Source organism: Phyllopteryx taeniolatus, chromosome 18 (assembly GCF_024500385.1).
Source record: "Phyllopteryx taeniolatus isolate TA_2022b chromosome 18, UOR_Ptae_1.2, whole genome shotgun sequence".
Classification (NCBI taxonomy): Eukaryota; Metazoa; Chordata; class Actinopteri; order Syngnathiformes; family Syngnathidae; genus Phyllopteryx; species Phyllopteryx taeniolatus.
In genome coordinates, this window is record NC_084519.1 from 15,002,633 (window position 1) to 15,028,116 (window position 25,484).

The 25,484-nt window shown below is 43.6% G+C and overlaps 2 protein-coding genes across 4 annotated transcripts in view; one reads left to right on the forward strand and one right to left on the reverse strand.

Annotated features, from left to right (window-relative positions):
- LOC133468428 (uncharacterized) overlaps nucleotides 1-834 on the reverse strand; it is a 1,839-nt gene extending 1,005 nt beyond the window's left edge. The window contains 2 exon segments of the mRNA XM_061754319.1: nucleotides 1-250; nucleotides 253-834. Coding sequence (XP_061610303.1) covers nucleotides 1-250; nucleotides 253-709 — 707 coding nt within the window. The 5' untranslated portion in view covers nucleotides 710-834.
- The window catches only part of LOC133468124 (bromo adjacent homology domain-containing 1 protein), a 25,541-nt gene extending 2,275 nt beyond the window's left edge, over nucleotides 1-23,266 (forward strand). The window contains exons 2-9 of one of the 3 annotated variants that reach the window (XM_061753618.1): nucleotides 3,202-3,559; nucleotides 9,990-10,211; nucleotides 14,522-16,123; nucleotides 17,464-17,798; nucleotides 17,895-18,054; nucleotides 18,125-18,204; nucleotides 18,657-18,748; nucleotides 18,944-23,266. In XM_061753618.1, the coding sequence (XP_061609602.1) occupies nucleotides 14,542-16,123; nucleotides 17,464-17,798; nucleotides 17,895-18,054; nucleotides 18,125-18,204; nucleotides 18,657-18,748; nucleotides 18,944-19,130 (2,436 nt within the window). In that variant the 5' untranslated portion in view covers nucleotides 3,202-3,559; nucleotides 9,990-10,211; nucleotides 14,522-14,541 and the 3' untranslated portion in view covers nucleotides 19,131-23,266. Of the gene's footprint in view, nucleotides 1-2,757; nucleotides 3,560-9,989; nucleotides 10,250-14,521; nucleotides 16,124-17,463; nucleotides 17,799-17,894; nucleotides 18,055-18,124; nucleotides 18,205-18,656; nucleotides 18,749-18,943 lie in introns of those variants that run through there. The other 2 variants (XM_061753619.1, XM_061753620.1) reach the window with 2 other exon arrangements.
- Nucleotides 23,267-25,484: the final 2,218 nt, after the last annotated feature.

Consider the following 25,484-nt stretch of genomic DNA (forward strand, 5'->3'; position numbering starts at 1 on the left):
AGCCTCCGAACCTTACGCCTTCTCTCAATCTGGGTGGAGCCACACACGCTAGCGACAGTCTTAACTGCGGTCCTTGGTCCGAGCAGCACGGCGACGATGAAGCAGCTTGTAAGCGTGACGACGGCCAGAAGCAGCACGTAGCACAGCAGGATGAAGGCATACTTGTAAATGCGGTTAATCGTCGGACAGAGGTCGTTGCTGCATAGAAAGAAATCCGGCCAGCATCCTGTGTGGTTCGAAGTATGGTTCCCCGGCCTTGCAGTTTCACGACAAAAATGGGGGCACTCAAGAGCATAGAGATACCAACGCAAAACCCGATTGCCTTCCAGGCAGCACGGATGTTATCCAGGTAGATGGCAAGGTGGACCCTCTTGTTGGCGTCTCTGAGCTTCTGGTAGCAGTAGTCGCTGATGAGGACAGTGAAGAGGATGCCGCTGATTTCCCCCAACACCATCAAGAACTTCAGCGAACGGCACAGCCACGCGTCCCAGACAGAGTAGGACCTCTGAAGGATGACAAAGTCATAGATGTTGACGAAGACAATCTCTTCCAGGTTGGCCGTGGCCAATCCCAGAAAAAACAACTCAAACGTCTTGCCCGAGGAGACCCTGGTCTGAATGATGCAGATGATGAGGGAGACATTACCCACAAGGCCCACGCAAGAAATTTAGACTCTCAAGACCAGGAGGTGGAAGGAAAATCTGAGCATTATTGAATTTAAGCGAGACGGGTGCGCGATTTTGAGAGAATCCGCCTCTCTCCATCCGAGACCAAACACTTGTTATGGAATCCGCAGAGGCGCTGGGAGCTTGCCGATTGGCTGATTGGTAGCGCTCATTATACAAACGGCAAAACAAAAATCACGCTGGAAACCTTTGAGGGTTGGGCGTCATTACATTTTACCTCTGAGCTTTTCGAAAGCGTCACCCAGAGACCGGCGAGAGCTTCATTCGGGTTTGATTTAAGGCAGTGACATGTCATTGTTTTTTGTTTTTTTTTAATTCTACTGACTGACTTTAAGTACGCTTACAAATGTGAATTTACAACACTTGCTTGCCGCTTAGTTTTGTAATCAATCACTTCATGAATTCGATTCGTGCTGTCACTAGTCCGTAGCTGCAACAACCTTATGATTGAAGAGCAGACATCAAAAGCTCTTTAAATCTACAGGAAGGCTGGGCCTAGCATTACACAATATATCAGCCTTAATGCTACGTACAAGCCAGATAGACCATTCATTCATTCATACCGTTTATTGCACTGCATTACACAGTACAGGGGTCCTTGGTTTACAACGGTCATTTGGAGATTACGAACAACGCACAATGAACTAGTTTTCACAGCGGGGTAAGAATACGTGGTCACAGCACGCAAGAAGCCATGCTCAATTAGCGCCATACTGTTTTTCATCGGATTGTTTTTACATTTTTGGGGCTAGGAGTGTTTTTCATGGAAATATTTCCTGCAATTATGATTTTTACTACTGTGTTATCTTAAGTTAGGTAATTTAGGGGGACCTAGGTTTACTTCCCTTTCAATGGTGGCAACATCAACTGAATTTGTACGAAAGTGGAAACGCACCGGTCTATCACGAACCAATGCTAATGCAGTAGCAAAATGTGTACCTTAAAACGCTGTTCAACGACCATCTAGGGAATAATTCATTCATTCACACCGTCTCTGAGCGTCAACTGAACCCATGCCAGCTGCACTGAAGTCAGGCAAATGTGCCACGACACCATCAGTGATTTATAGTATTTAGCTTTTTGGGTGACACTAATCACAATAGAAAGAGCCGTTAAGGGCTGTTAAGAGAAGATGGGAAATTAAGATAGACTGTTAGTATTTTTTTTTCCTCCACACTTGTACGACAGTAATGAATTTTGTCTAACTTTACGGAAACTGATTATTTCCGTTTTTTTGTTTTTGTTTTTTCCTGCGGGAGAAAAAAAGGTTTTTGAAATCCTAACACATCGGAGGAGGAACAAGTTGAGTTGGACCTGAGAGGTTCCACTCTATTTTTTCCCATCATGCGAAATCTGAATGATGGGCTTAACAGTGGAGCAACCATATTGGGACGCAGGGGTCTCGTGATGTTGACAGAGGACCGGATCATGTTCCAGCTTGTCCCTTTTCCCACTGCTCGTGCATCATCTTTCTATTCGTTAGCGCAACTGAACTCCCTGCATCCTGATTCAGCTTAATGGTGAATCCCAGTGTGTATGCGTGTGAGTGTGTGATTAACGATAAGCCCTACACGGGCAGTAAATGGGGAAAATGGAACGTCGGGGATGGAGCTTTTGGCAGCTTAGCCGCCGATAATTATCTATCGAGAACCTGGAGAAATAGAGTGAGGTTTTTGTTGCTAGATTTCTTGGACTGAAACATTAGCAAGGTTTCAGATCTTTGCGCAGCTGATATTGGATTTTGAAAGGTGTCGTAATTGGTGGAAAATGGTCTCACTTTATAGTCGTAACGTAAAGGAATCAGTCGGTGGCAGATGACTTTAATCAGACTCGCATTCAAAGCCATAACTTCTTTTTAACTTGGATGACAGTCAAAAAAAAAATGTACACCTTATTTTTGTTAAAACTAAGATTCAAATGGGGGGTAATATCGCCCATATGAAAAAACTGTGGCTCTGTGCTTTGTCACCCATCAGCCATGTCAATTACGCCACAGCAAACAGTATATTCTTTATCCTCTGCGAAGAATGACTAATACAGTATGAGTGCCATACTGAGGAGCTAAGAGGAGCTTTTTGGGGATGTGGGAGGAAACCGGAGTACCCGGAGAAAACTCATGCAAACTCCAAACAGATGAGGCTGGACTTGAACCATGGTGCTCAGAACTGTGAGGCAGATGTGCTAACCAGTAGGGCACCGTGCCACCACGTTCGATTTTTTTTTTTTCATGTAAAATGTGTGCCTTGGCTTGACACACCTTATTTCACCCAAACAAAAGGTGGAAAAGTGACATGCACACAGGTGGAGTAAGTACACAAGGACTCGGGTCCAGTGACGTCACAGTGGCGCCCTCCTGCGAAGTTACCAGGGCGGGTCGTGCGCCAACCCCACGGTCTCGTCACGCGTGGATACCCCTTTAAAAGGCTAACCATGTTGCCATCACATGCTCCGGCGGCGCGCGAGTAGGATGTAGACGTCCCTTCTTCTTCTTCACCTTCTTCTTTCTGAACATTAGGGGAGGGGGAGCCAGGAATCACGCACCAGCCCGGAGACTTTTTCACATTCGGATTCCGGCGGAGCCTGGCTGTCTGCCGCCCGGGCTGTTGTTCCGCACGCTGGCCGCGAGAGGCTCCGTGTAGCGGCTACAAGCGAGCCGAGCTGGCCGAGCTGGGCTGGCGGTTCCTGGGATCGCTGGAAGTGGTGGAAGCGCCGTTGACCCGAGCTCCGAGTTGTTGGAAAGACGAAGTTCGAAAAATCGATCGATCGAGCGGAAGAGGGCTCGTTGGATCGGATTATTGGGAAGCGGTGCCCCCGGCCGGCTGGACCCTCGCGCCAAGGAGCTTGAAACGGCTGCGAGGCTCAACTCCATCGCGGTAAGTCCTCCGATGTTATCTCCTCTCGTCGCGGGCCTCTTAACAAAGTCATGTCCCGAGGACGTTTTCAGACGCATAATCCTGTCATATTATTAATAATATGACTGTAAATCGTCAGGGTGGAAGAGATTCCCAGGGAGTGGTAGTCTGGGACTTGTTTGTTATCCCAGTGCACCCCCACCAGCAGCGGCGGCTTCACACACATTTTCCTCCACCAGTAAAGTGCAAACATTGCAGTAATGGAGCGAAATGAGGCTCATTAGTCCGTACTATCCCGTAAAATCCCATATGTCGGAAATGCGAAGGGAGTCCATAGTGTAGCCACTAGGACTAATCTTTGGATTATTGTACCATTTTACATGGCCCGAAAATGGTAACAGTGTGCTGTAAAAGTCAAGTGTCGAGGGTATACAAATGGACAAAAATAATGGAACCGTGACAAAAGAATTGATGACACTCAAACTACATTATCGGATTTATGGTACCCCCAGAAAGTACAGGTGTGTTCCCAAACAGAAGGCTACAGGTGTCAGAGTTAGAAAAACACAAAAAAAGAAAAAAATCGAATCCTGCAGTAAATGTACAAAAATGCATGTTGGAAAAAAACCCAACAACAACACATTGGAACCCAGTCGTACAAGAGTTCAGTTATGTCATTTCACTTCTTAAAGGACCAAAAATGGTCCACGTATGCTGTAAAGCTCAAGTGTCAAGAGTATAAATTGGTGGGTGGGGGGCATCAAAACTCTCTCTCTAGAAATCCATTTATTTTGCTTGAGCTACATTGTTTGATTTATTGTACCGGTAAGCTGTAAATGTGAATTGTGAAGGCTACAAAACTGAAGCAATATCGGAACCATGCATGATTCAAGTCAAGCTGTAAGACTAATTATTGGACCAAAAAAGTTTCACGTATTTTTCCAAGCTGTGCAATAGTAATTTGAGCTAGAATAGGACTTACTTGGATTTATTGTACTCTTTCCAAGACCAAAAAAGGGACAAGGACGTTTATATAAGCTATAAACATTGAGAATAGAATCCTGCAGTAAATGTTTATACAACTATAAAATGAGGCTTCAAAAATTGTAAAAAAAAAAAATCCAGTTGTTGTCAAAAGCTGTGGGCATGTTTGCTGACTATGTGCAAACCACGCCCCTCTCAACTGTCAATCAAATACCACTTCCACGACCTGGAAAAAATGAATGCTACTTTGTCGAGCATCTTTCTTATGCCGATACATAACTGAATGTTTGAGCTGCGAAAATACGAGAGCAGCTGGACTATATCCCACCGGGTCATCGCGAGGATAGTCCATGCTGCAACAACGAGGCACTCTAAAGCAGCCATACCAGCGCAAAGCCCCTGTCAACACGCTGGCTATCACATTGGTTTTCTGCCTTCTCTGCATGACATGAGCGCATTCAAGGCCAACAACATGGAACTCGAAAGCCACATTGCCGAAAAATCAGGAAAACTGAAATAATGAGAAATAAATTAATGCTATATTTCCACAATTGAATACGATATGATTCTCAGTCTTTTCACGTTTTCAACAATTATCTTCAAACATGTATATAACGTATTAATAAATACATCTCTGAATTCACTTTACAGGGTCATTAAGTGCAAACTAAATGACCCAAAAGCCTCATACATGAAAGAAACCAGAGTATCAATCCCACTGCACTGGTATTGATCAATATCAACAGTGGGATCAATCAGGCCTCGACTAGTAAGGACCACAATAAGAGGAAATATGTTTCCAGGACCTTAAGTGTCTGTTAAAGTACATGAATAATGCTGGGTCCTAAACGACGTACACACAGTTACCTTGACGTTAAATATCGAGTCCTATGGGTTCCATCATAAAGCTGGAGGAGCATAAATGGACTCCCTACTGGCGGTGACTTAACATCTTAATAAGACACTTTATTTCTCTTATGTCCGTAGCCTTTTTATTTTTTAACCTCCAGGCTGTGTTTTGCTCTCAGCGTGTGACTCATTGGGGGGGCCTTAGAGGGAACATAAACACAATGTACGCTCGCATTAAAGTGCAACAGTGGTTCAGTGATCGCACACACTCGCAGGTAGACTGGCGCAATGACAGCACGGAGCAAACGGACCCCCTGCAAGTATTTTTTTAATGTTCTGATATGTATTTAGAGCCTGTGCGTGTGTGTGTGTGTGTAATTATAGACAAATGAATTGCCATGATCCCTAACCCGTAAACGCTAGTAGTTGATAATTAGGTCATGAATGCAATGAGACCACGAGGGGATGATGCCATCATGACATCACTGATAAATCAGATGATGAACGCATACAGTGCTCAAGGTGTTTTTTATGGTGGCGGGATGATATGATTCACTTGTCTATTAACAGGGTGATGATAGAAATTCCTTGTACTCGCCATGTAAAAATCAATATATTGATTTTGTAATATACACAAGATCCACTTTTAAGATCAAAATTGAATATGAAATACACCCACGCCGTTCTTTGATTCAGCATTTACATTATCAAGATTCTTGTAATATTTGTTGCTGTAGTTTGACAGTTTTTAATCAACATTACTAAATTAGATGTAATGCATTTTAGTACAGGCGGCACGGTGGCCGACTGGTTAGAGCGTCAGCCTCACAGTTCTGAGGACCCGGGTTCAATCCCTGGCCCCACCTGTGTGGAGTTTGCATGTTCTCCCCGTGCCTGCGTGGGTTTTCTCCGGGTACTCCGGTTTCCTCCCACATCCCAAAAACATGCATTAATTGGAGACTCTAAATTGCCCGTAGGCATGACTGTGAGTGCGAATGGTTGTTTGTTCGTATGTGCCCTGCGATTGGCTGGCAACCAGTTCAGGGTGTACCCCGCCTCCTGCCCGATGACAGCTGGGATAGGCACCAGCACACCCGCGACCCTAGTGAGGAGAAGCGGCTCAGAAAATGGATGGATGGATGGATGCATTTTAGTACATTTATCACATTGGATAGTTGATTTGTTTTAAATACATTTTAAAAAAGTAAAATGTTTTTACCTTTACAGCGGTTTCTTTTCTTTTTCAAAAGGAAAATTGCATTCAACGGTATTGATGTTGCGAACTGTATAAAACCACACAGTAATAACTTAAGTTCTCCACAAACCCTGCAAAGACAGAAAATGTGGGCACAAAACTGTACCTAATGTATTGTCCGTGCTTGTTCTTCTTCTGTGGAGTTTATTGGCGCTTGGCAAACCGGTTGACTGGTGCTTTACTGCCACCAACTGGTGTTGTCCTTCCATTGCAAGGAAACCAATGTGAATTGATGCCGTGATGTTTGCTACTGTCACCTAGTAGTGAGGCTCTAAAATAGCTCCAATTTTAGTATCTCAAATGTTTGCTCGTATCTCAAGACAAGAAAAAATTGCCCGAGCGACAGCTTGTATCTCGAAAAACTCATAAGTCAAGGTGTCTCGTATCTCAAGACACCACTGTACATGTGACATTTTGTATTTATTGACATTATTAAAATATTTGTCGACATTTATAGTAAAAAGGTGGACACCACTATGACTAAGTGACGCACCTTAATATTGCCACAATTATTTTTTCCAGAAAAAAAATGCAAAAAAGAAAGGGATCGGGTAAAAATGAATTATTAATCACAGTTAAATTAACTATAAATACACTTCCAAAATGAGAATTGTTTTTATCATTAAAATAAACTTGTATATGTTACATAGACCTTTCTAAGGCACTTTATTGTAGTTGACCCTTTTTACATATATATTTTTTTAACATATCAAAAATATATATATATTTTTTTTACATTACCAACATGCTACATTATGTCTTTGGGCCCCGCCCCAGCACCCCTTGCCGCTACTTAAGAGTCATAAATGTCACACGCCAGCATTTTAATTAGTGGCACCTGCTGTATTAACCTCAATAAGCAATACTAATAATTGAGCCAGAGCAATTATCGGTGGACCTCTGCCAGCGTAGAATGAGGACCACTAATGAGTCTGTGAATGAGTGAATGACGGACTTGCCGTTAAGAGAACATAGTTGCACTCAGTCTATTAATCCAGTCTTTTTACTCTATCGAAATAAATGTTTGAGCCCTGTCGCCGAATATGATTTAACTGGACCGCCAGTCATTGCTAAGGACACGGTCTCTGAATAACTAATTATCATCTTCAATGCCGCAAAGAGAAGTAGTTCACAGTGCGCTACGTGTTGGATTTTTGCACTTCTGTCACCAAATATGTTTCCATTGGAATGCTAAATGTCGCAAAGAGGACATGTCCCATATTTTGCCTATTTAGACCACCATAGAGTGATTCTCTAACATGGACTTAGTATAAAAGTGTTAATTTAATAAAAACAAAAAACAAAAAAAAAACACTTTGGTTTTGTCGTATACGAGTCTTCAGAAAACGCCCCTCTGACCGCTACTTCTGTTTGACCCAGTTTTGTATCCGCTTTGTCCATATTTGGCTAAGACCACCCCCTTTCCTCTGATTGGCTGCCTCCGTGCAGAAGACCCACTTGTGAGAGCGCAGATTTGTTAGGTTGACAGCGCTGGCTCGGGAGCGGAGAGGTAGGCGGAGATCTTCGCTAGTGACGTAGATAAGCTCGAGAAATTCAAATGACCTGACTTCGGGCCTCTCGGCAGAAAAACGTCTGGAACTCAGGAATGTGTGGACGATTTTAAATTCCTATTTCACATGTTTACTGACGCGCCATAGAGCCAATATTGCATCCCAAACACTAGAAAAAGTTGGTTTGGTAAAATATGGCACTTTTAAATAAATGTGGTTCTAATGGAACACTAATCTTTAAGATGTGCACAACCTAAGATCTTTTGTGGAAGGAACTAGTTTCAGCTAATTCTGCCGAGACAAAGACTATGTAGTGCAGTAGGTGCTGCTGTTTTGGTTAGCAGTAGTTAAAACTATTGAATAGCATTTACAAAATGAGATGATTTATTTTTTTTTTTCCTGTAAGGCGAAGGGACGCTTTTTTTTTTTTTTTGTCTCAATGGATGACTGGCACATGGCCACTAATTTGTGCTTTATTAGCGGGACAATCGCTATTTTAGAAAATGTATTTGATTTTGGTTTCCATTTTTGTTTCTGCTTTCCTTGCAACGGCGGAATGTTTTTGGCAAACTCCTAGCTGCCGACCGTGTGATTCCTCTGTAGCCAAAACAAGAGAACACCCACAGAAACACCTTGGAACTGAGCTCAGCTTCTTCTGGTCTCACTTGAGCTATCCTTTTCACTTCATTACGTTGGCGTTTATTTTTCTGCTGAAAGTGGCGGTAAAAGCAGTTTAAACGTTATTTTTATATATTTTGGGGGGTTTGTTTTGTTTTACGCTTGTTACAGTTCATGTTAAATTGATACTTAATACATTGCAATACAGCTTTGGCATGGTTGGGTGTTCAATGATCTGATCTGATCGACGTTTAGAAATGATGATGATTTTGTGTGTGTGTGTGATTAGTCAGTATGGTAACAGTGAAAGAGCCAGTATTGATTATTGATTTTGTGGCTGTACAAAGCAGTCCAAGCTGCTTGTTCCACTATTCGTCACGTTTGGCCACACTATCATAAGTAGCATTATTACATCCTTTTGCCTTTTTTTAGTACTCATTTATACCTAGACCCAAAAAAATAAAATAAAAAATACACGTGTAAATTGGTCTTAATTCAGATTCAATCTGCTTTCGGAAAAAAACATTCCAATGTTTGGATGGTTAAGATTTTATTTGATTATTATTTTTTTTTAATAAACCTGATCAATTCTGCTTGTTCATTGAAGGGAAAAGTCACAAAACTGGTCTCAATACAGATGCAATTAGCTTTTGGGAAATGCCAGTTTTTGTATGGTGACTAGCATTTTTTTCCTTTTGAATACACCTGCTAAATTTTGACTGATAATTCAGGGAAAAGACACCCAAAAATGTATTTTTTTAACAAATCTGCTAAATTCTGTTGGTTGGATTGCCTGTTAACAGGGGCAAAAAGCCACATAACTGGTCTCAATTCAGATTCAATTTGCTTTTGGGAAATCCCACTGTTAAAATACTTACATCTAACCGTGTGTGGTTCATTTAGAACCTGATTTTTTTCTTCTTCTTCTTTTTAACAAATGCGCTAAATTTTGCTTATTAGTTGTCAGGAAAGCCACAAAACTGGTCTCGTTTTGGATTCAGTTTGCTTTGTGGACATTCCATAACCAAATATTCATATCTAAGCATGGTTCCAACTAGCTCAAAAACATTCTTTTTAATAAACCTCCTACAGTTTGCCTGACCAAATTGGTGTCAATTTAGATTCCGTTCGTTTTTTTTTTTGTTTTTTTTTAAATGCCACTGTAAACATTGTCAAAATATTTGGATGTTTGCCTGTGAATGTGCACAAAACTGGTCTCAATTTTTTTGAATAGTTTGCTTCAACGAGCAACCAGGAAGAACACACTCGTGCACGCGCACGTCCACAACGCCACCGAGCGTCCTCCACTCCTCCCCAGCTCTCCCAGTCAGGGGGGCCGTGCCATCATCGCACCAGTCCGGTTCCTTCGCCTCGCTCCCGGGCGCAGGCTCTCGACGCCCCCCGCAACCCCCCACCCCACCACCCGCCCACCGGCAAGGCAGCAGGAAGTGCGGCGGTAAGTTGTCGCCTCGATCGCGGTCGTCGCCAACTTGGGTGAGAGAGCCGCGGAGAATTTGTTGAAAAATGTCATGTATTTATCGAGGAGGGGGGCGGGGGGAATCTGCCGGAGCTGATTTGCTGTCGGCTCCGTTGGCGAGGCGCTCGATCGTGTCCGCTGCCGTGTCGCTAATGAGGAATCCGGTTAGAAAACCAGATCGGATCGGCAAGGGAGGAAAAGAAGGGAGGGGGTGCCTTTTATTTTGCTTTTGTCCGCGCCACCACCAACACCACCACCTTCTTACCTCACCTCCCTCCCCCAAGCCATATTTAGAGCCTCTTCACATGGGCGAGCTCCGTCAAGCTTTACTGTATCCCACCCTTTCGACTGTGTTATTACTGCACATTTACTGTACATGCATGCATGCACGTATGGATGAGAGCGTGCATGTACAGTAGCAGTGTAATGTGGTTTGCCTGTGGTGCGTTCAAGTGTGTGTGAGGGGAAACAAAACTTGGAATTCTTTACAAGCTTTTTTTTTTTTTTTTTTTTTTTTAATCTCCCAGAACATCAAACATGCCAACGCCTTTTGGCTTGTCTGTCTGTCTTTGTCATTGGATGGCATAAAACATGCAAACAACAACAACAACAACAATTTCAGTCTGCTTTCCGAAGTTGCAGTGTGATAACACGGGTGTGTTTGTATAAGGTGCTTCTAGAGTGTGAAAAAGTAAATAATGTACAGTTGTGTCATGTAAATGATTAAAATTATATATATTTGTACGAGGTGCTGGAAAACTAAAAAAAGAAAAAGAATGTTCCTTATAGAAAATAATGTAGTGTCATATCAATATATCATTTGGAAAAAAACAATTTGGGAGTCCCATTGGGAAAACAATGGGACTTTATTGAAAAGGTCTTAAAAGATGTTCTTTCAGGTCATTTTAATGCAAAACTAGTCAACTTCAAGAAAATAGTTTGGTTCAAAAACATACACTATATATAACACTAAAATGACACTGGAATTGTGTGTGCAGTATTATGCTTTGTGAGTAAAAATTAATGACAGGTGAGTGTACTAGAACTACAATTTCTTGAACTGACCCCTTAACTTAAACACTAAATATACAGTGGGTATGGAAAGTATTCAGACCCCCCTTAAATATTTCGCTCTTTGTTATATTGCAGCAATTTGCTAAAATAGTTTAAGTTCTTTTTCCCCCCTCATTAATGTACATACAGCACCCCATATTGACAGAAACAAACGGAATTGTTTAAATGTTTGCAGATTTATTAAAAAAGACAAACGGAAATAACACACAGGCATCAGTATTCAGACCCTTTGCTCAGTATTTAGTCGAAGCACCCTTTTGACCTAATACAGCCTAATGAGTCTTTTTGGGGAATGATGTAGCAAGTATTTCACACCTGGATTTGGGGATCATAAGCCATTCCTCCTTGCAGATCCTCTCCAGTTCTGTCAGGTTGGATGGTGAACGTTGGTGGACAGCCATTTTCAGGTCTTTACAGAGATGCTTAATTGGGTTTAAGTCAGGGCTCTGGGTGGGCCAATCAAGAACAGTCACGGAGTTGTTCTGAAGCCACTCCTTCGGTATTTTAGCTGTGTGCTTAGGGTCTTTGTCTTGTTGGAAGGTGAACCTTCAGCCCAGTCTGAGGTCTTGAGCACTCTGGAGAAGGTTTTCGTATAGGATATCCCTGTACTTTGCCGCATTCATCTTTCCTACAATTGCAACCGGTCTCCCTGTCCCTGCAGTTGAAAAACACCCCCACAACATGATGCTGCCACCACCATGCTTCACTGTTGAGACAGGTGATGAGCAGTGCCTGGTTTTCTCCACACATACCGCTTAGAATTCAGGCCCAAAAGTTCTATCTTGGCCTCATCTGACCAGAGAATCTTATTTCTCACCATCTTGGAGTCCTTCAGGTGTTTTTTAGCAAACTCCATGCGGGCTTTCATGCGTCTTGCACTGAGGAGATGATTCCGTCGGGCCACTCTGCCATAAAGCCCCGACTGGTGGAGGGCTGCAGTGTTGGTTGACTTTCTAGAACTTTCTCCCATCTCCCGACTGCATCTCTGGACCTCAGCCACAGCAATCTTTGGGTTCTTCTTTACCTCTCTCACCAAGGCTCTTCTCCCCCAATTGCTCTGTTTGGGCAGACGGCCAGCTCTAGGAAGGGTTCTGGTCGTCCCAAACGTCTTCCATTTCAGGATTATGGAGGCCACTGTGCTCTTAGGAACCTTAAGTGCAGCAGAATCTTTTTTGTAACCTTGTCCAGATCTGTGCCTTTTCCATACCCACTGTAAATCAAAATAAACTGTAAAATACAACTCAACTCAACTTTTGACGAGTTTTACATATTTATTCGGTTTTGCGGTGTTCGGAAACACACTTACGGAACGATGCCGTGATTGGCGGTGATTGGCAGTCTGCTTGTAGGTGTTGCGTTTTGAACTCTTCACTTGAATACAACACCTCATGTAAATAGGATCAATAGAGGTGATCCTAATAGAGAATTGTGTCGTCACAAATTAGGTTCAAAATAAAATGTCGTGTAAAACAAAGTAGATTATTTTGGGAAAAAATTTTACCATTTGTGAGTCGTGTTGGAAAACGTGTACCTTCCGCCTCACACTTTGAAAGCGACACCTCAAACCAAAAAGTCCCTCATGACCTATGGATAGCTAATAATTTTCTTGACTAATTTAGCTACAAAAGGGTTCAAATATTGAGCTGTCAGTGTGCTGCAGTAATAACGCAGATTGTTGAATTAATATAATACAATACAGATAGTGTCAATCAAACAGCGAGAGTTATCTTATTAGATCGTGCAGGCGTTCCTTGGATTAAATTGTATGGTTTAAAGTGCATGGAAATCATCAGTCTGTTTGGAAATCATTTAAAAAGAAAATAACTCCATTCCAGAGTCAAACAGTCGCCATCAAAAGAAAACCGTTTTTGTGTTATTATTACGAGGCCTCTTCCCTCCTGGGGTGTCATTAACTCCGATGTCCGTCCCTCATCTACGAGTATTTATGGAAGCAGGTCTGCGTGGGTTTCCTTTCTTTCACGCTGTCACCGCGACTGTCAGCCGTGACTTGCGCTGTTAATGCCGCGTGACGCAGCTCGGTAGGCCTTGATTAGCTCGTCTCTACCGTCTCAAGTATACAGGTTGTAAGAAGGATGATTGCGATACATACATGATGCATGTTTGAAGATAATGGATGAAATAATGCTCAGACAGACTATGTAATACTCAATTGTGGAGCTATAGTGTTGAATGAGTTTTCACCATTTCAGTTTTCCTGATTTCTTTCCTTGTTTTGGAGGGATCATGGGTAAAACGGCGCCCAGTGACTCACCTCGGCCCCGGCATGAGTCGCCCCTGCCTCACTATATAAAAACTTGAGTGCCTTTGTCTGCATCAGCGGTTATTCGGCGCAATTGCTACATGCGGTCAGCCAGCCAGCTTATACATACGCCCCGAAAATGGCTGCTGTAGAGTGCCTCATTGTTGGCCGTTCCTTGCAATCCTGAGGCCCTGGGTTCGAATCTCGGAGCCTGCATGTTCTCCCCTGTCAGTTCTTTTGTGATGTTCCCGATTAGCTTGTGGCACAGCACCTCGTTTTCTTTTTCTCACGCTCAGGTTTTGATTTATTTCTCTTTTCTTGACACATTAAGAGTGATGACAACATCATAAATATTACGCCCTCAACAAATGAGTCAGATGTGTTTCAAATGCAAATCAAAGGCTCTCGTCAGTCGTCACTTGTTTGGATCTTATGCGTTTAAGTCCGGAACGAGAAAAGGATAATTGTTAACGGTCACGACTCAATGCCACACTCAACATCAGTCCTGCTCCGAAGCGCCGCTTTGGCCCATTGCCCAACCCATTTAACATCTGCTGTATTGCTAAACTTGGCCGGTGGGAAGTAGCCAACGCTAATACCACGGTACATATTAATGATTATGTTCTTACAGAGAAGAAGCTGGTGTACAGGTGAGGCACCACAACTTCTGCAAAATACTTGGGGCTTGGAAGCACGTCTCGGGTTAAAAGTTTCAAACGTGGATAAATCACTGCTCTTCCAACATATAAAAGGGGACCAGGTCTTTGGCTATGTTAAGTGCAATTGACTCTGACTGTCTTCCAACGGGGTCCTTTCTTGTCATATCCAAAACAATGTGAAAATGATTTGTTTCGACCCGATTATCACCTCAATATGTCAGAGTCCTCAATGAAAAGCTTTGGAAATGTCATTCTCTTTGACAGTGACCACATTCCTGTCGTCCTCTCACCTCCAGGCTGCCTCCAGAAGCATGTGATGACCCACACCAGGCTTAAGGGTTCCGGCCGGGACCGCCACCCTCCGCGGCCACACGGCGACGCTATGGGCGGGGACCAGGCCGAGCGTGCCCTCCGCTTTGGCCGGACAAAGAAGATCGGCGAGGTCACCCGGCGAAGGAAAAATGACAAAGCGATGAAGGACAAGAGGGCCAGTAAAGCGGAGGAAAAGAAGTGGGACAGGAAATTGTATCCTCTGCGAGGGAGGCTTGGAGAGGGCCTCAGCTGCCACGTCCTCCTCACGAGGTTGGAGGAAAGCATCCGAAAGAAGGCTGAAGAGAGATCTCTCAAAGACAAGTCCAGGAAAGGGAAGCAAGCCGAGGCCAAGTTAGCATCTAAAGTCAAATCAATGTTTTCAAGCACTCACATTTCGCAACCCCGCAAGCGACGCCTGGCCTCCCTCAACGCCGAGGCCGTCAATAGTCTGCTCCTGGAAAGAGCCACCGACTTCCAACTGGCAGCCAAGTTGGCCAAAAGACACCAGGAGGAACCCGTCAATGGAGGAGGTTCCCGGGATGTAGCGGCACCTCCGAAGGCCTCCCGATGGACCGTCTCTAAACCGTGCCCGTCCCGTAAATTTGACCAATTGTCCAAAAAGGTCAACAAAGCCAGGAGCACCAGAGTAGACGTGAATCGAGCCTTGAGTTTGGAGATTCTGGATACGCCGACGCCAAGGCGACTGGCCGGACTCAACGCTGCCGCCCTGCTGAAGTTGACCAGCTCATCTGCTGTGTCTAAGCAACGTGTCAAGACCGTACCTACCGCTACCACCACGTCGGACTGCAAGACACCTGCCCTGATCCAGACTCAAAAACAGCCCCCCAGAGTCAAACACAAAGAGTGCTTCCAAAAGCAAAAAGAGGCTCCGGTGAAGGCCTCCCTCATGCACTGCAGCTGCAGAGCCTGCAAGGAGAAGGCCGACTTTGAGCCCAAAGTGGAGTGGGAGTCCGGCAACCACGTTCTGGCCAAACCGGGCTACCAGTCCCGGAGCATGTTAGGCTACTCCCTCAAGAACGTGAAGGAAGAGCAGCTGGAAACTGAGCTGAGCCCCTGCTACTGCTGCCCCCCTCAGGACTCTGTGGAGTACTGCCACCGCCTGGCCTTCTTCCTGAGCCACCCCGAGTCGGGCGACCGTGGCTCCCTGGGCTCGGGGGGCACCCCCGTTAAACACGAGTGCCTGGTGACCACGCAGTCCCTGACGCACTCCCACCCGACGCTCACCCTCAGCCCCCATCCCTGCCTGTGCTACTACGTCCACATCGCCCCACACCCGCCGCCGGCCCACACGGCGATGTCGGCGACACTCGCTCCACGGTCTCTGAACTTTGCACCACCCACCTTGTGCCCCAGCCGGACGACGGCCTCTAAGCTGCCGCCTGGCCCCCGCGTCACCCACACCTCGGGCGTGCCTCACCCGGCCTGCTGCAACTCGATGGCGTCACCATGTTACGGGGCCGCCTGCGGCATGGGCGGCTACACCTGCAGAGCCATACCCCCCGTCACCAGCAGGGGGTGCGCTTTCAGCGCAGGGTGCACCGGATGCTCCCATGCCATCAAAACAGGTTTGTAGGCCTCTGGGCCTACTTATCCAATGCTATGCCAGTTATCATCAATATTTCTTGCAGACAATGTATATATATATTTTTTTTAATCATCTGATCTCTTTCATTGTACAAACTGTATCTTATGGCTCAGATTGAGATCTTCCCTGATATGGTTTTCCACAAGCGTATGTTGTCAGAAACTAAAGAAGCACAACAAGTGCTCATTTCAAAGACCCGCTTGTCAATTAGCGCTTGACCTGGGGATAGCCTCCGCTACTGTAGCTCCGTCCCCTTAAGACTCGAGAACCCGGCAAATCTTGGTTCTAACTTGGTGTATCGCTATAATGGAATTTCAAATACTATCAATGTCGTGGACACACATTTAGAATGACAGTCTCGAGGGTGTGAGTGTTATGATCACAATAAACACAACAAGGCTACAGAATGGCCTTGTGCAAGCCAACCCTCATTAGCGAGACTTTGCAAATAGGGCCCATAATTTCCCATGAGGGAAAAGACGCGGAGTAACTCACTTTTCTGGCTGTGCACATTCTCCTGTCTACTTAAGTCTGCCAGATGCGCACTGTCAGTGGAGCGACCCTAAATTTGGGACATTCCCTGTCAAATCTGGGATTCTCCTGTCAATTTAAGCACATATTCTCTTGCGTGAAACGTCATATTGCACTTTGAAGTTTGGATGCAGTTACAATATAAGCCACGTGTTCTAAGTAATATGAAGTGATCAACTACGCTGGGTGAAGATCCAGAGCCACTTTTAAGTGACTACAAGGGACTGCACTGTCTGAAACATTATCATGTAGCGCCACTATCATGTAGAAACACCCACAGTACATGCGACATGCGCTTTCATGTCAAAGCCATAAGGTAAGCAGAGCTGCAACTGGTTTTGTTGGATGCACAGACTTAGCTCCCTATGAGATAAACGGCACACAGTAGGCTACTTGATCGCTCGGGGGAAGTTGTTGACACGTTATTTGTGTTTGCTAATGTGTCAGTGGGCCACATACACGCAGTGTAGCGTATGAAGTGCTGCCTCCATGAGTGGAAAAGCTTTTTTGCTCTCGCAATTAGAAGCCACTCTGCTCCTGGTCATCATGGGAACAAAAGCCAGACTCTCTATAGGCCCAGAAGTATGGTTGAGTGGGCGGTGTCATTTGCATGAGCCAGAACACGCCCTCAAAACACGCTAACGTCCTGGGGTATCGCTTGGAGTATGTTACAATAATGTGACAAACATGTCATTAACACAAGAATGACGCTTAATGTCACTAGTTGAGGCCATTATTATAACAGTAGCTTTCCCGATGTGTGACATTGCCGCTTGCCCTATTTTCCAGAGACGTACTCCTCTCCTCAGGGTGACCACAGCCCCTCCATTCTGGCGCCGCCGTCCTTGCCTCTCGCCAGCTGCCCTTTATCCAGCGTGCCCACTTCCACCCAGACTACTAACCCCCACCTGCTCACCCCACCGTCAGGGCGCGAGCAGCATCAGCAGCATCGGCCGCCACCCCGGGCACGGCTAAAAGCGGCCGCCGACCTCCCGTCCGCCGCCTCCGACGGAGACCAAAGCTCCGGGCCTCGGTCACCTCAGCAAAAGAGAATCAGCCGCAGACGTGCCACCAACGGATGGCGGCCTGTGGGGGTCCCCACGGAGAAAGAGGTTTTCATCGCGGTGAGATTCTTTTTACTTACTTATCTCAATGCACCACTGCGTAATAATCTCCTGGGGGCAATAGAGGTTTGACGGTTTTTGTTTTTGCGGTGCCAGGGGGAGGACGAGACGGCACCCAGGCAGTGCTACGAGGGCGTGGAGAGGGACGGCGAGGTGATCCGCGTTCGAGACACGGTGCTGCTGCGCTCGGGCCCCAGGAAGAAGTCCCTGCCTTACGTGGCCAAGATATCAGCGCTGTGGGAGGATCCCAAAACCGGTACGCAAGACCAAGGATTGATGGATGGAGTGTCATGGCGGCTGACGTGTGTGTTTCTCGGTCGCCTCAGGGGAGCTGATGATGAGTCTTTTCTGGTACTACCGACCGGAGCACACGCAGGGAGGCCGAGACCCCAGCACACACTGCGAGGTGAAACTGCTGCTATTATAAAAACAATAACATCGCCGGGACACAACATTAGGTACACTATGGCAGGGGTTCTCAAATTAATTTACAATCTCAATTCCATTTAAACATAACTACCATGGCCAATGTGCACCATTTTTCTTAACGCTTCATTATATATTCATAACCTGTTTAATAGAAAGTAACTTAAGCAAATGAAACATTAACGACACCATCCAAATTTCCAAAAGGGAAATGTGGAAATGACATTTTTGACATTGTTGAAGAACACGTCAACTGAAAGCATATTTGAAGTAGACGTTACTATCCGTCTAGCTCCAGACAACAGTTGCCGTCTGCAGTGGTCATATTTGTCTCGTTTGTTCTTACGGGCAAACAACACAACATGACTCCTCAAAACAATACGGTGCAAAACATAAAAAAAGTGCGTAATTATAGCAATTTCTCCCTTTCAGAACGAGATCTTTGCCTCTCGACATCAGGACGAGAACAGCGTGGCCTGCATTGAAGACAGATGCTATGTTCTCCCGCTAGCCCAGTACTGCAGGTGAGCGACGTCAATGTCGATGTCAATGACACCTCGGACAACAAAATGGCTGGCATGTAGCCTGATCCACTGATTTCTGATGCAGCAATTTTTTCAGGGTCTCTGTGTCACTGAGGTTGTCCCAATACATTTGTCCATATATTGAACTTGAAGGTTATGATGGTATAACGTGCGTGTTTGTTCTTGTTTGTGTAGATATTGTGCCTTGATGAAGCGTCGTTCCGAAGGTGCCCTACCCGACGGCAGCGTGGTGCCCCGCTGTCCGGACTTTGCCCCGCCCTCCCACCGCTGTGTGCCCACAGATGTGGACCCCGAGCTGGTCTACGTCTGCCGCCACGTCTACGACTTCCGCTACGGACGCCTCCTGAAGAACCTGCAGTAGAAGTGGGATGCGGCAGCAATCTTGTCTTTCCTGCGGTATTGTCATTACTAGGCATGGGACGGTATCGGATTGTCACGTTATGATAACCATGAGCAAAAAATCTCGTGCTTTCATGGTATTGCAATTACAGCTCTAAGATTTTTCCATTGAACGTGCTCCGTAGGTGCATTAGTGAATATAACAAGAAAAGAAACTCTTGAATTTCTCAGCAAATGAGTAGCTACTTCTCTGCTCTTTACAGCTCCGTGAAGTTATGTCAGCGTGGAAACTAACTGATACGTTAGCCATCCTAGTTAGCTCGCTATCTGCCCCGGTAGCGAGTCTATCGTATTTATTTCCTCAATTGTAGACACGCTCCGTCTCAGAACTGATTCCCAAAATTCATTTCAGGACAGTGTTGGATTCGTATATCATCAGCGTTAGCTCGAATTTGACGGTGCGATCGGCGGTGCTCTCGTAAATATGATATCACATTGCAAGTATTGCCTTCAATACTTCAACACTTCATAAGCACGTTTTGCATATCCTTCCGAGCTTTTTTGACAGCTTGCAAAAGTTGTCGGGCTCACTGACCAACAATGGGAGGGAGGAAAAATCGTGTCATTTCTCCGGCACCGATGACTCATATTAAAAAAAACAGCTCATACCGCTGATGGAAAGAGTAAGTAGTTCTGAATTATTTTGAAACCATGCTATACCTTGAACCTGGTAACTGGCCCATGCCTAGTCATTACAGATGTTAAGATTAAAGCAACATAAACTCTGTGCGGCGGGAACATTTACATTATAGCGACAGCGCTTACGCCGGCGTCGTGTACGGTGGTGACATTGCGACCATGCTGCGGCAACATTGCCGTTGCGCGCGGCGGTGATGATGCTGCGACATTGCCGATGTAGGCGTCGGGGTGACATTGCTGACGTTGATGTCGTTGCGGCGACATTGCTGACGTTGGTGGCAGTGACATTGTCGTTACTGCGACATTCCCAACTTTGGCGATGCAGCGACAGAATTGATGTCGCACTGTTGAGGCACTCATGAATGAATCATGCCGTCACCACTGGGGGTAAGGAACCGACAAGTGATGCTAATTCTAAGGCCCTGTGACTGACAGGAGCTCAACAAAATCGAATTTTCAATTTGCAGCAAGTAGCAAGTGGCCCAAAAGTTTTTTTTCACCCTGGTCAACCCCCCAAAGGAATGATGATGTGTGGAAAAAGCAAAGCACAGAGCTCTATAGCCAGCCGAAGAGGTTACATTCAAATTGTTGTACAACGTCTCGGTCAGGTCGCTTGTATTTTCTGCTTCCATTGAATCGGACGCGCACACCACCCCCCCCCCCCCCCCCCCCCCCCCTTCCCCCTTGCCTGCCAGGCATGCTGAGCACCAGGCCGATTTGGGCGACTGTCTATCGCATGTCTCCCCCCCCAAAGCACCTTAACACCGTGTTTGTTCCGTTTGTAAGCCAGTGGCGTAGGTTCCAACACTGAACCTCTTCTGAAGGAGGAGCTAATGGACAGTTGTGTGTGTGTGTGTGTTTGTGTGTGCGTGTGCGCACGTGTTGTCAGTGTGGACAAATGTGGGAATGTGTGGAAGTTTGTTTTTTTTCGTTCCAGAGAGGCTTTCAGGCAATCAAACCAAACAAAAGCAGTTTTTTTTACATGAAGCCAATCCCTCGGCGCTGCTCACTCTGTCTGACGGTTGTTTTTAATAGTTTTTGTTTTCTCTTCTCTCCGAACGTTTATCCACACAATCTTCATGTCAGACCAAAGTCCACACAAGATGTCTCACTAACTTCAGATAGCATCTCCTGGGTGTCTTTTTTTTTGTTGTTTTTTTGTTTTTCCCCACAAAAGGGTCCAACAGTGAAAGAGCTTAGTCATGCAGTTTTTCGCAACCTTTATTGAGCCAATGCACATATTTTAATGACAAAAATCTCACAGCACATCACCAAACACTACTTAAATAATGATGATGTCTGATTGACTTCACAGATTGATTGGCAGTTGAACACAAAGCTAATATTCAATTGTGTGAATGTGTGAAATTTACCTTCTGCTATCTAGTGGAAGAGCGTCATTATATTGAATCTTTCTGCCTGCCACTGTACAGTACGTTGCTGACATGGATGAACAACAATACATTGTTTGTTGTAAATAAATAATCATTTGCGGAGCAGTCAAATGAAATTGAATAATTTCCTATGGCTGTGCAGTAAGTGCAAAATTGAATGAACTAGACCTGGAAACACAAGCCAGATTTTCCGTTTCAAAATACATTGCTTGATTTTATTATAATTTTTTAAATATATATATATTTAATATAATACGAATTGATAAATGCAGCGTCAAATTTGACGTTGAAAAACTTTGCTGCCGATGATTCGATTGCTTTGGTCTGAACGCCCTACCGTCTTCTAGCTTTAGCATCTGGTTCGAAAGCCTTGTTAAAATTGCACTAAACCGTTCCTAAAAACCATTTTGTGGTCGGGCAGGAAGAGGGACGTCGTAAAGATGTCTGCTTTTGTTACAATTGTACCACTGCTCCAATGGGTCGTATATGACTGAAGCCATTCCTTATGAAAATATAGTACTTAGTATTTTAAGCCATTGTTGTGCGTTGGAGTGAGCATGAATCTGGCCCCAATCAGATCCTGATCATGTGTCGTATTGATCCTTATGAAGCCCTCATTAAGTCAGAATATTTGAAGTTACTTTCCTATTATGGCACATGCAATATATTTTTAGATAACTAGTTTATCCTCTGTGGGCTGTAAAGCAACTTAACAATTGTATTTAATTTCATTGACATTTTCTGTGAAATTAACATTATAAAAAAAAAAACTAAGTGTACATATTTAATCCAAGCACTGTTTGAATAGACACATAGTGTAGTATTTTTGCAAGATCTGTATTAATTCTATTTATGGTAAGGATATTTAAATGGAGTCAAGTGTATAATATACTTAAAGGGTCAATTTAACTTATTGGGGGCATGCTTTGTGGAATTGATGATCTGCTTTGATGGATGGAAATTCTTTTTTAATGTATACAATAAAGCGAAATTTTTTTGTTTTTTTCATTAAAAAAAAAATGCATCATGAATAAACTATACAACTAACAAAATAATCATCAGTATGCACTTACGGAGGTGCAGCAAGCACAAACCTCACTGAATGAAATTTACGACAAACAAAATGCACATCGGTCATTATCACTATTGGAGGAAATTTTCAAATTCCCTTCTCAGGGGGGGAATTTTTTATTTTATTCTATTTTTTTAAAATAAACTCTTCCACCAGAATTGTCATACCAACCCACACGCTCTCATTTCACAGCCTTCGTCTTGTAACTGAGGATGAGAGATGAGATGTTTCTTTTTTTTCTTTTTTGTCATGTCACACAGGAAGTGTTGGGAGTCAAAATGAAAGCATACTGCGGTCCGCACCGATGCTTCTCGTGGACGTTTATTTTGATATATTTGGAAAAAGCGTTGGTGCGGAAGGGATATAAAAATGAATAACAACAAAAAAATGTTTAGATATTTTTGCAGTAGAGCTGTGTCTATCAGATATTATTGTCACTTTTTTGTCGCTCCCTGAAAGATCTGTTGGATTAATGTAACATCCCTACTGATTTTAATGTTGCATTGAAAGAATATTTATACATTTTAATGAAGTGCTTTGTGAAAATTCTGTCTCCGCCTTTTTTTTTTTTCCTCCATTCAACCCAGGAATGCTCACACTACAAAATTCTTTAAAAATTTAGATTCTATTTTTTCTGAAGACTTGATAAAGACTGGAAAGTGTTTTAAACTACGAAAAACAAAAATGCATAATTTGTCTCCATTCAGTATAATGAAGGCCTTAATGAAGAATTGTCTTCCCACCCATCAAATGTGTAACTAAACAACCAAGTTATTGTTTTACCTTTCTTTAAAAAGACACCACGTTTCTCTGTCCATGACTTGATCAGTGCCTGAAGATTCAGAGCCACTTTCAAGCAACTACATAGGCTGAACCACTCATGCAGAAATGCCCGCATCACCAACAGGTGCGACACCCCTGGAATCATGTCAAAGCCAAAAGGTAAGCGGAGCTGCATTGAGTTTTGTTGGATGCACATGTTAGCGTTGGTTTCTACTTTGTGGTGGGCCTATTTGTGTTTGGTCAACTTCTTCTTCTTTTTTTTTTTAATAAAAAAAATGTTAAAGGAAAAAAAATACAGTCTAAATCTAAGTTTTGTTTTTGTGATTCCAATTTTCTTTAAAAAAAAATTTATCTAGAAAATTGCATGATATCTTGTAACATTTAACTTTGGATGATGTCTTGTAACATTTAATTTTCTATTTTTATTTTTATAAAACCTTATCCATGACAATGCAAAAATGTAATTTGTATTAGTGTGATGGCATATTTTGACGCATGTCACAGACATCTTATTGAAACACCCGGAAACTGTTTTAATTTGTGTGGGGGGGGAATCACCATATGTGTACTGTACTTACATATGTAATACTTTTAACACCTCTGCGAACACCCTTTTTTTCGGCTGTTTTCGACATGTTTACTGTACGCTCATGCCCACCCACCCCTCTCTTCTAGATGGCGTTTGAGTGCAAAAGGGAAGCGCTCTTCTCCATGCACGTGATCAAAACAGGAAGTGTGTGATGTTCCCCCGCTGGCGAGATAAACGTGCATTCAGATCTCCACAAGAGGGCAGCAGTGAGACAAGTCTGTACAATATTTGGATTAGTGGGGATGGGGGTCAGAACCGTCGCTGACCTCAATGAGGTCACGTGCTGCATCTGTTGAGGCAGGTGCGAGTAAACACCCCTGTTGGGATCATGCCAGACCCCCCCCCCCCACACACACACACAGTTCCGTGGTAAACTATTTTGCCCCTTTCTCAAGTTTTTTTGTTTTTGTTTTCATAATTTCCTCACTTTGTGTAAGATCATAAAACAAAGATAACCCACATAAACACAAAATGAATTTTTTAAATAGTGAAAAACTATTTAACATAGCTGGCCCCCTGTGAAAAGCAACATACATTAAACTGCAGTGATTGTTAAAAAAAAAAAGAAAAAAAAAGGTCAGGATGTGGTGGAAGACAAATCCAGCGAGAGCGGAGTAGGCAGAAACCATGACACAATATTTCTCTGCTTTGTACGTTCATCATATTTTCATCCTGATGATGGCAATTAATCAACAATCTGTGCGTGGTGTCGTCCTTACGACACAGCGCGCCACATATGGCAACCTGACATCCTGTAAGTGCTTTGATCGTGTACTCTTCTGCAACTTTTGCAATATACAACCAGATAAATGGTACTCATTGTGTTACCCTTATTTTACAAATCAATAAATACTTCAAATTTAAAAGCCACACCTTGGTAACGCCCACTGGCCAATCATAGCACGTTTCGGATATTTTACAGAAGTTACTATCTGTGGCATTATCGAGTTCAGCCAGCTTTGTTAACAAATCTACCTTTTAAAAAAAAAAAAAAAAAAAAAAAAAAAGGTTTATATTTCTCAATGACGCGCAGACATTGGAAGCATTGTGTTATGTTAGAAGTTTTTCGGACTTAGCGCACGTTAGCTAGCTAAGTCAAAATTGATTTAAATTCATTTTTATGATATTTTTTTTTTAGCCTTGTTGGTGTATCTGGCTAAGAATGTTAGCGTCAAGGAAAGTACCGAGCAATAATAAAAAGTAAAAGTTGTAAATTGTTTACATTTTATTTAAAACTCATTCACTGCCAGCGTTCCCAGTTCACATGGATATTTGAAGCCGTCAATGGCAGTGAATGTGTTTTAATGTAATTAGTTAAAAAAAAATCATAACACTTGTAATTTAAAAAATGTTGATTATATATTTACAGTAATTAAAAAAAATAAATTTTTTACATTTTTGCTTTTTACTATGTATGGTGCCAACGAAGCTAGCTGGTTAATATTTCTCAAGGGAGCGCAGAGGCAGTGGAAATGTGGGAAGTTTTTTTTCAGACTTCATTTTAATTGTTAAATTTTTACATATGCGTTTTTTTACTACATTGCCGTCGCACTGCTAGCGGGATTTGCCGCAAACGCGCCGGCTATACTAACCACACTAACAAGCTGAAATTTGATTCCAATTGTTACTATTTACGGATTACATCAGGATGTTTATTAGCTACTGCTGTTGTTTTTTAAGTGTATCGTATAGGAAGTTTTTTTTTGTGTATGTGTGTGTGGGCCTTAAATGTGAAAGTGTTTACCCTCATGTACACGTCCACACTAATACAAAGTCTACCCCAACTGGATTGTGTGTGGAGATGGATTAGCAGGCTCTTAATCTGTTTTGAGTGACATC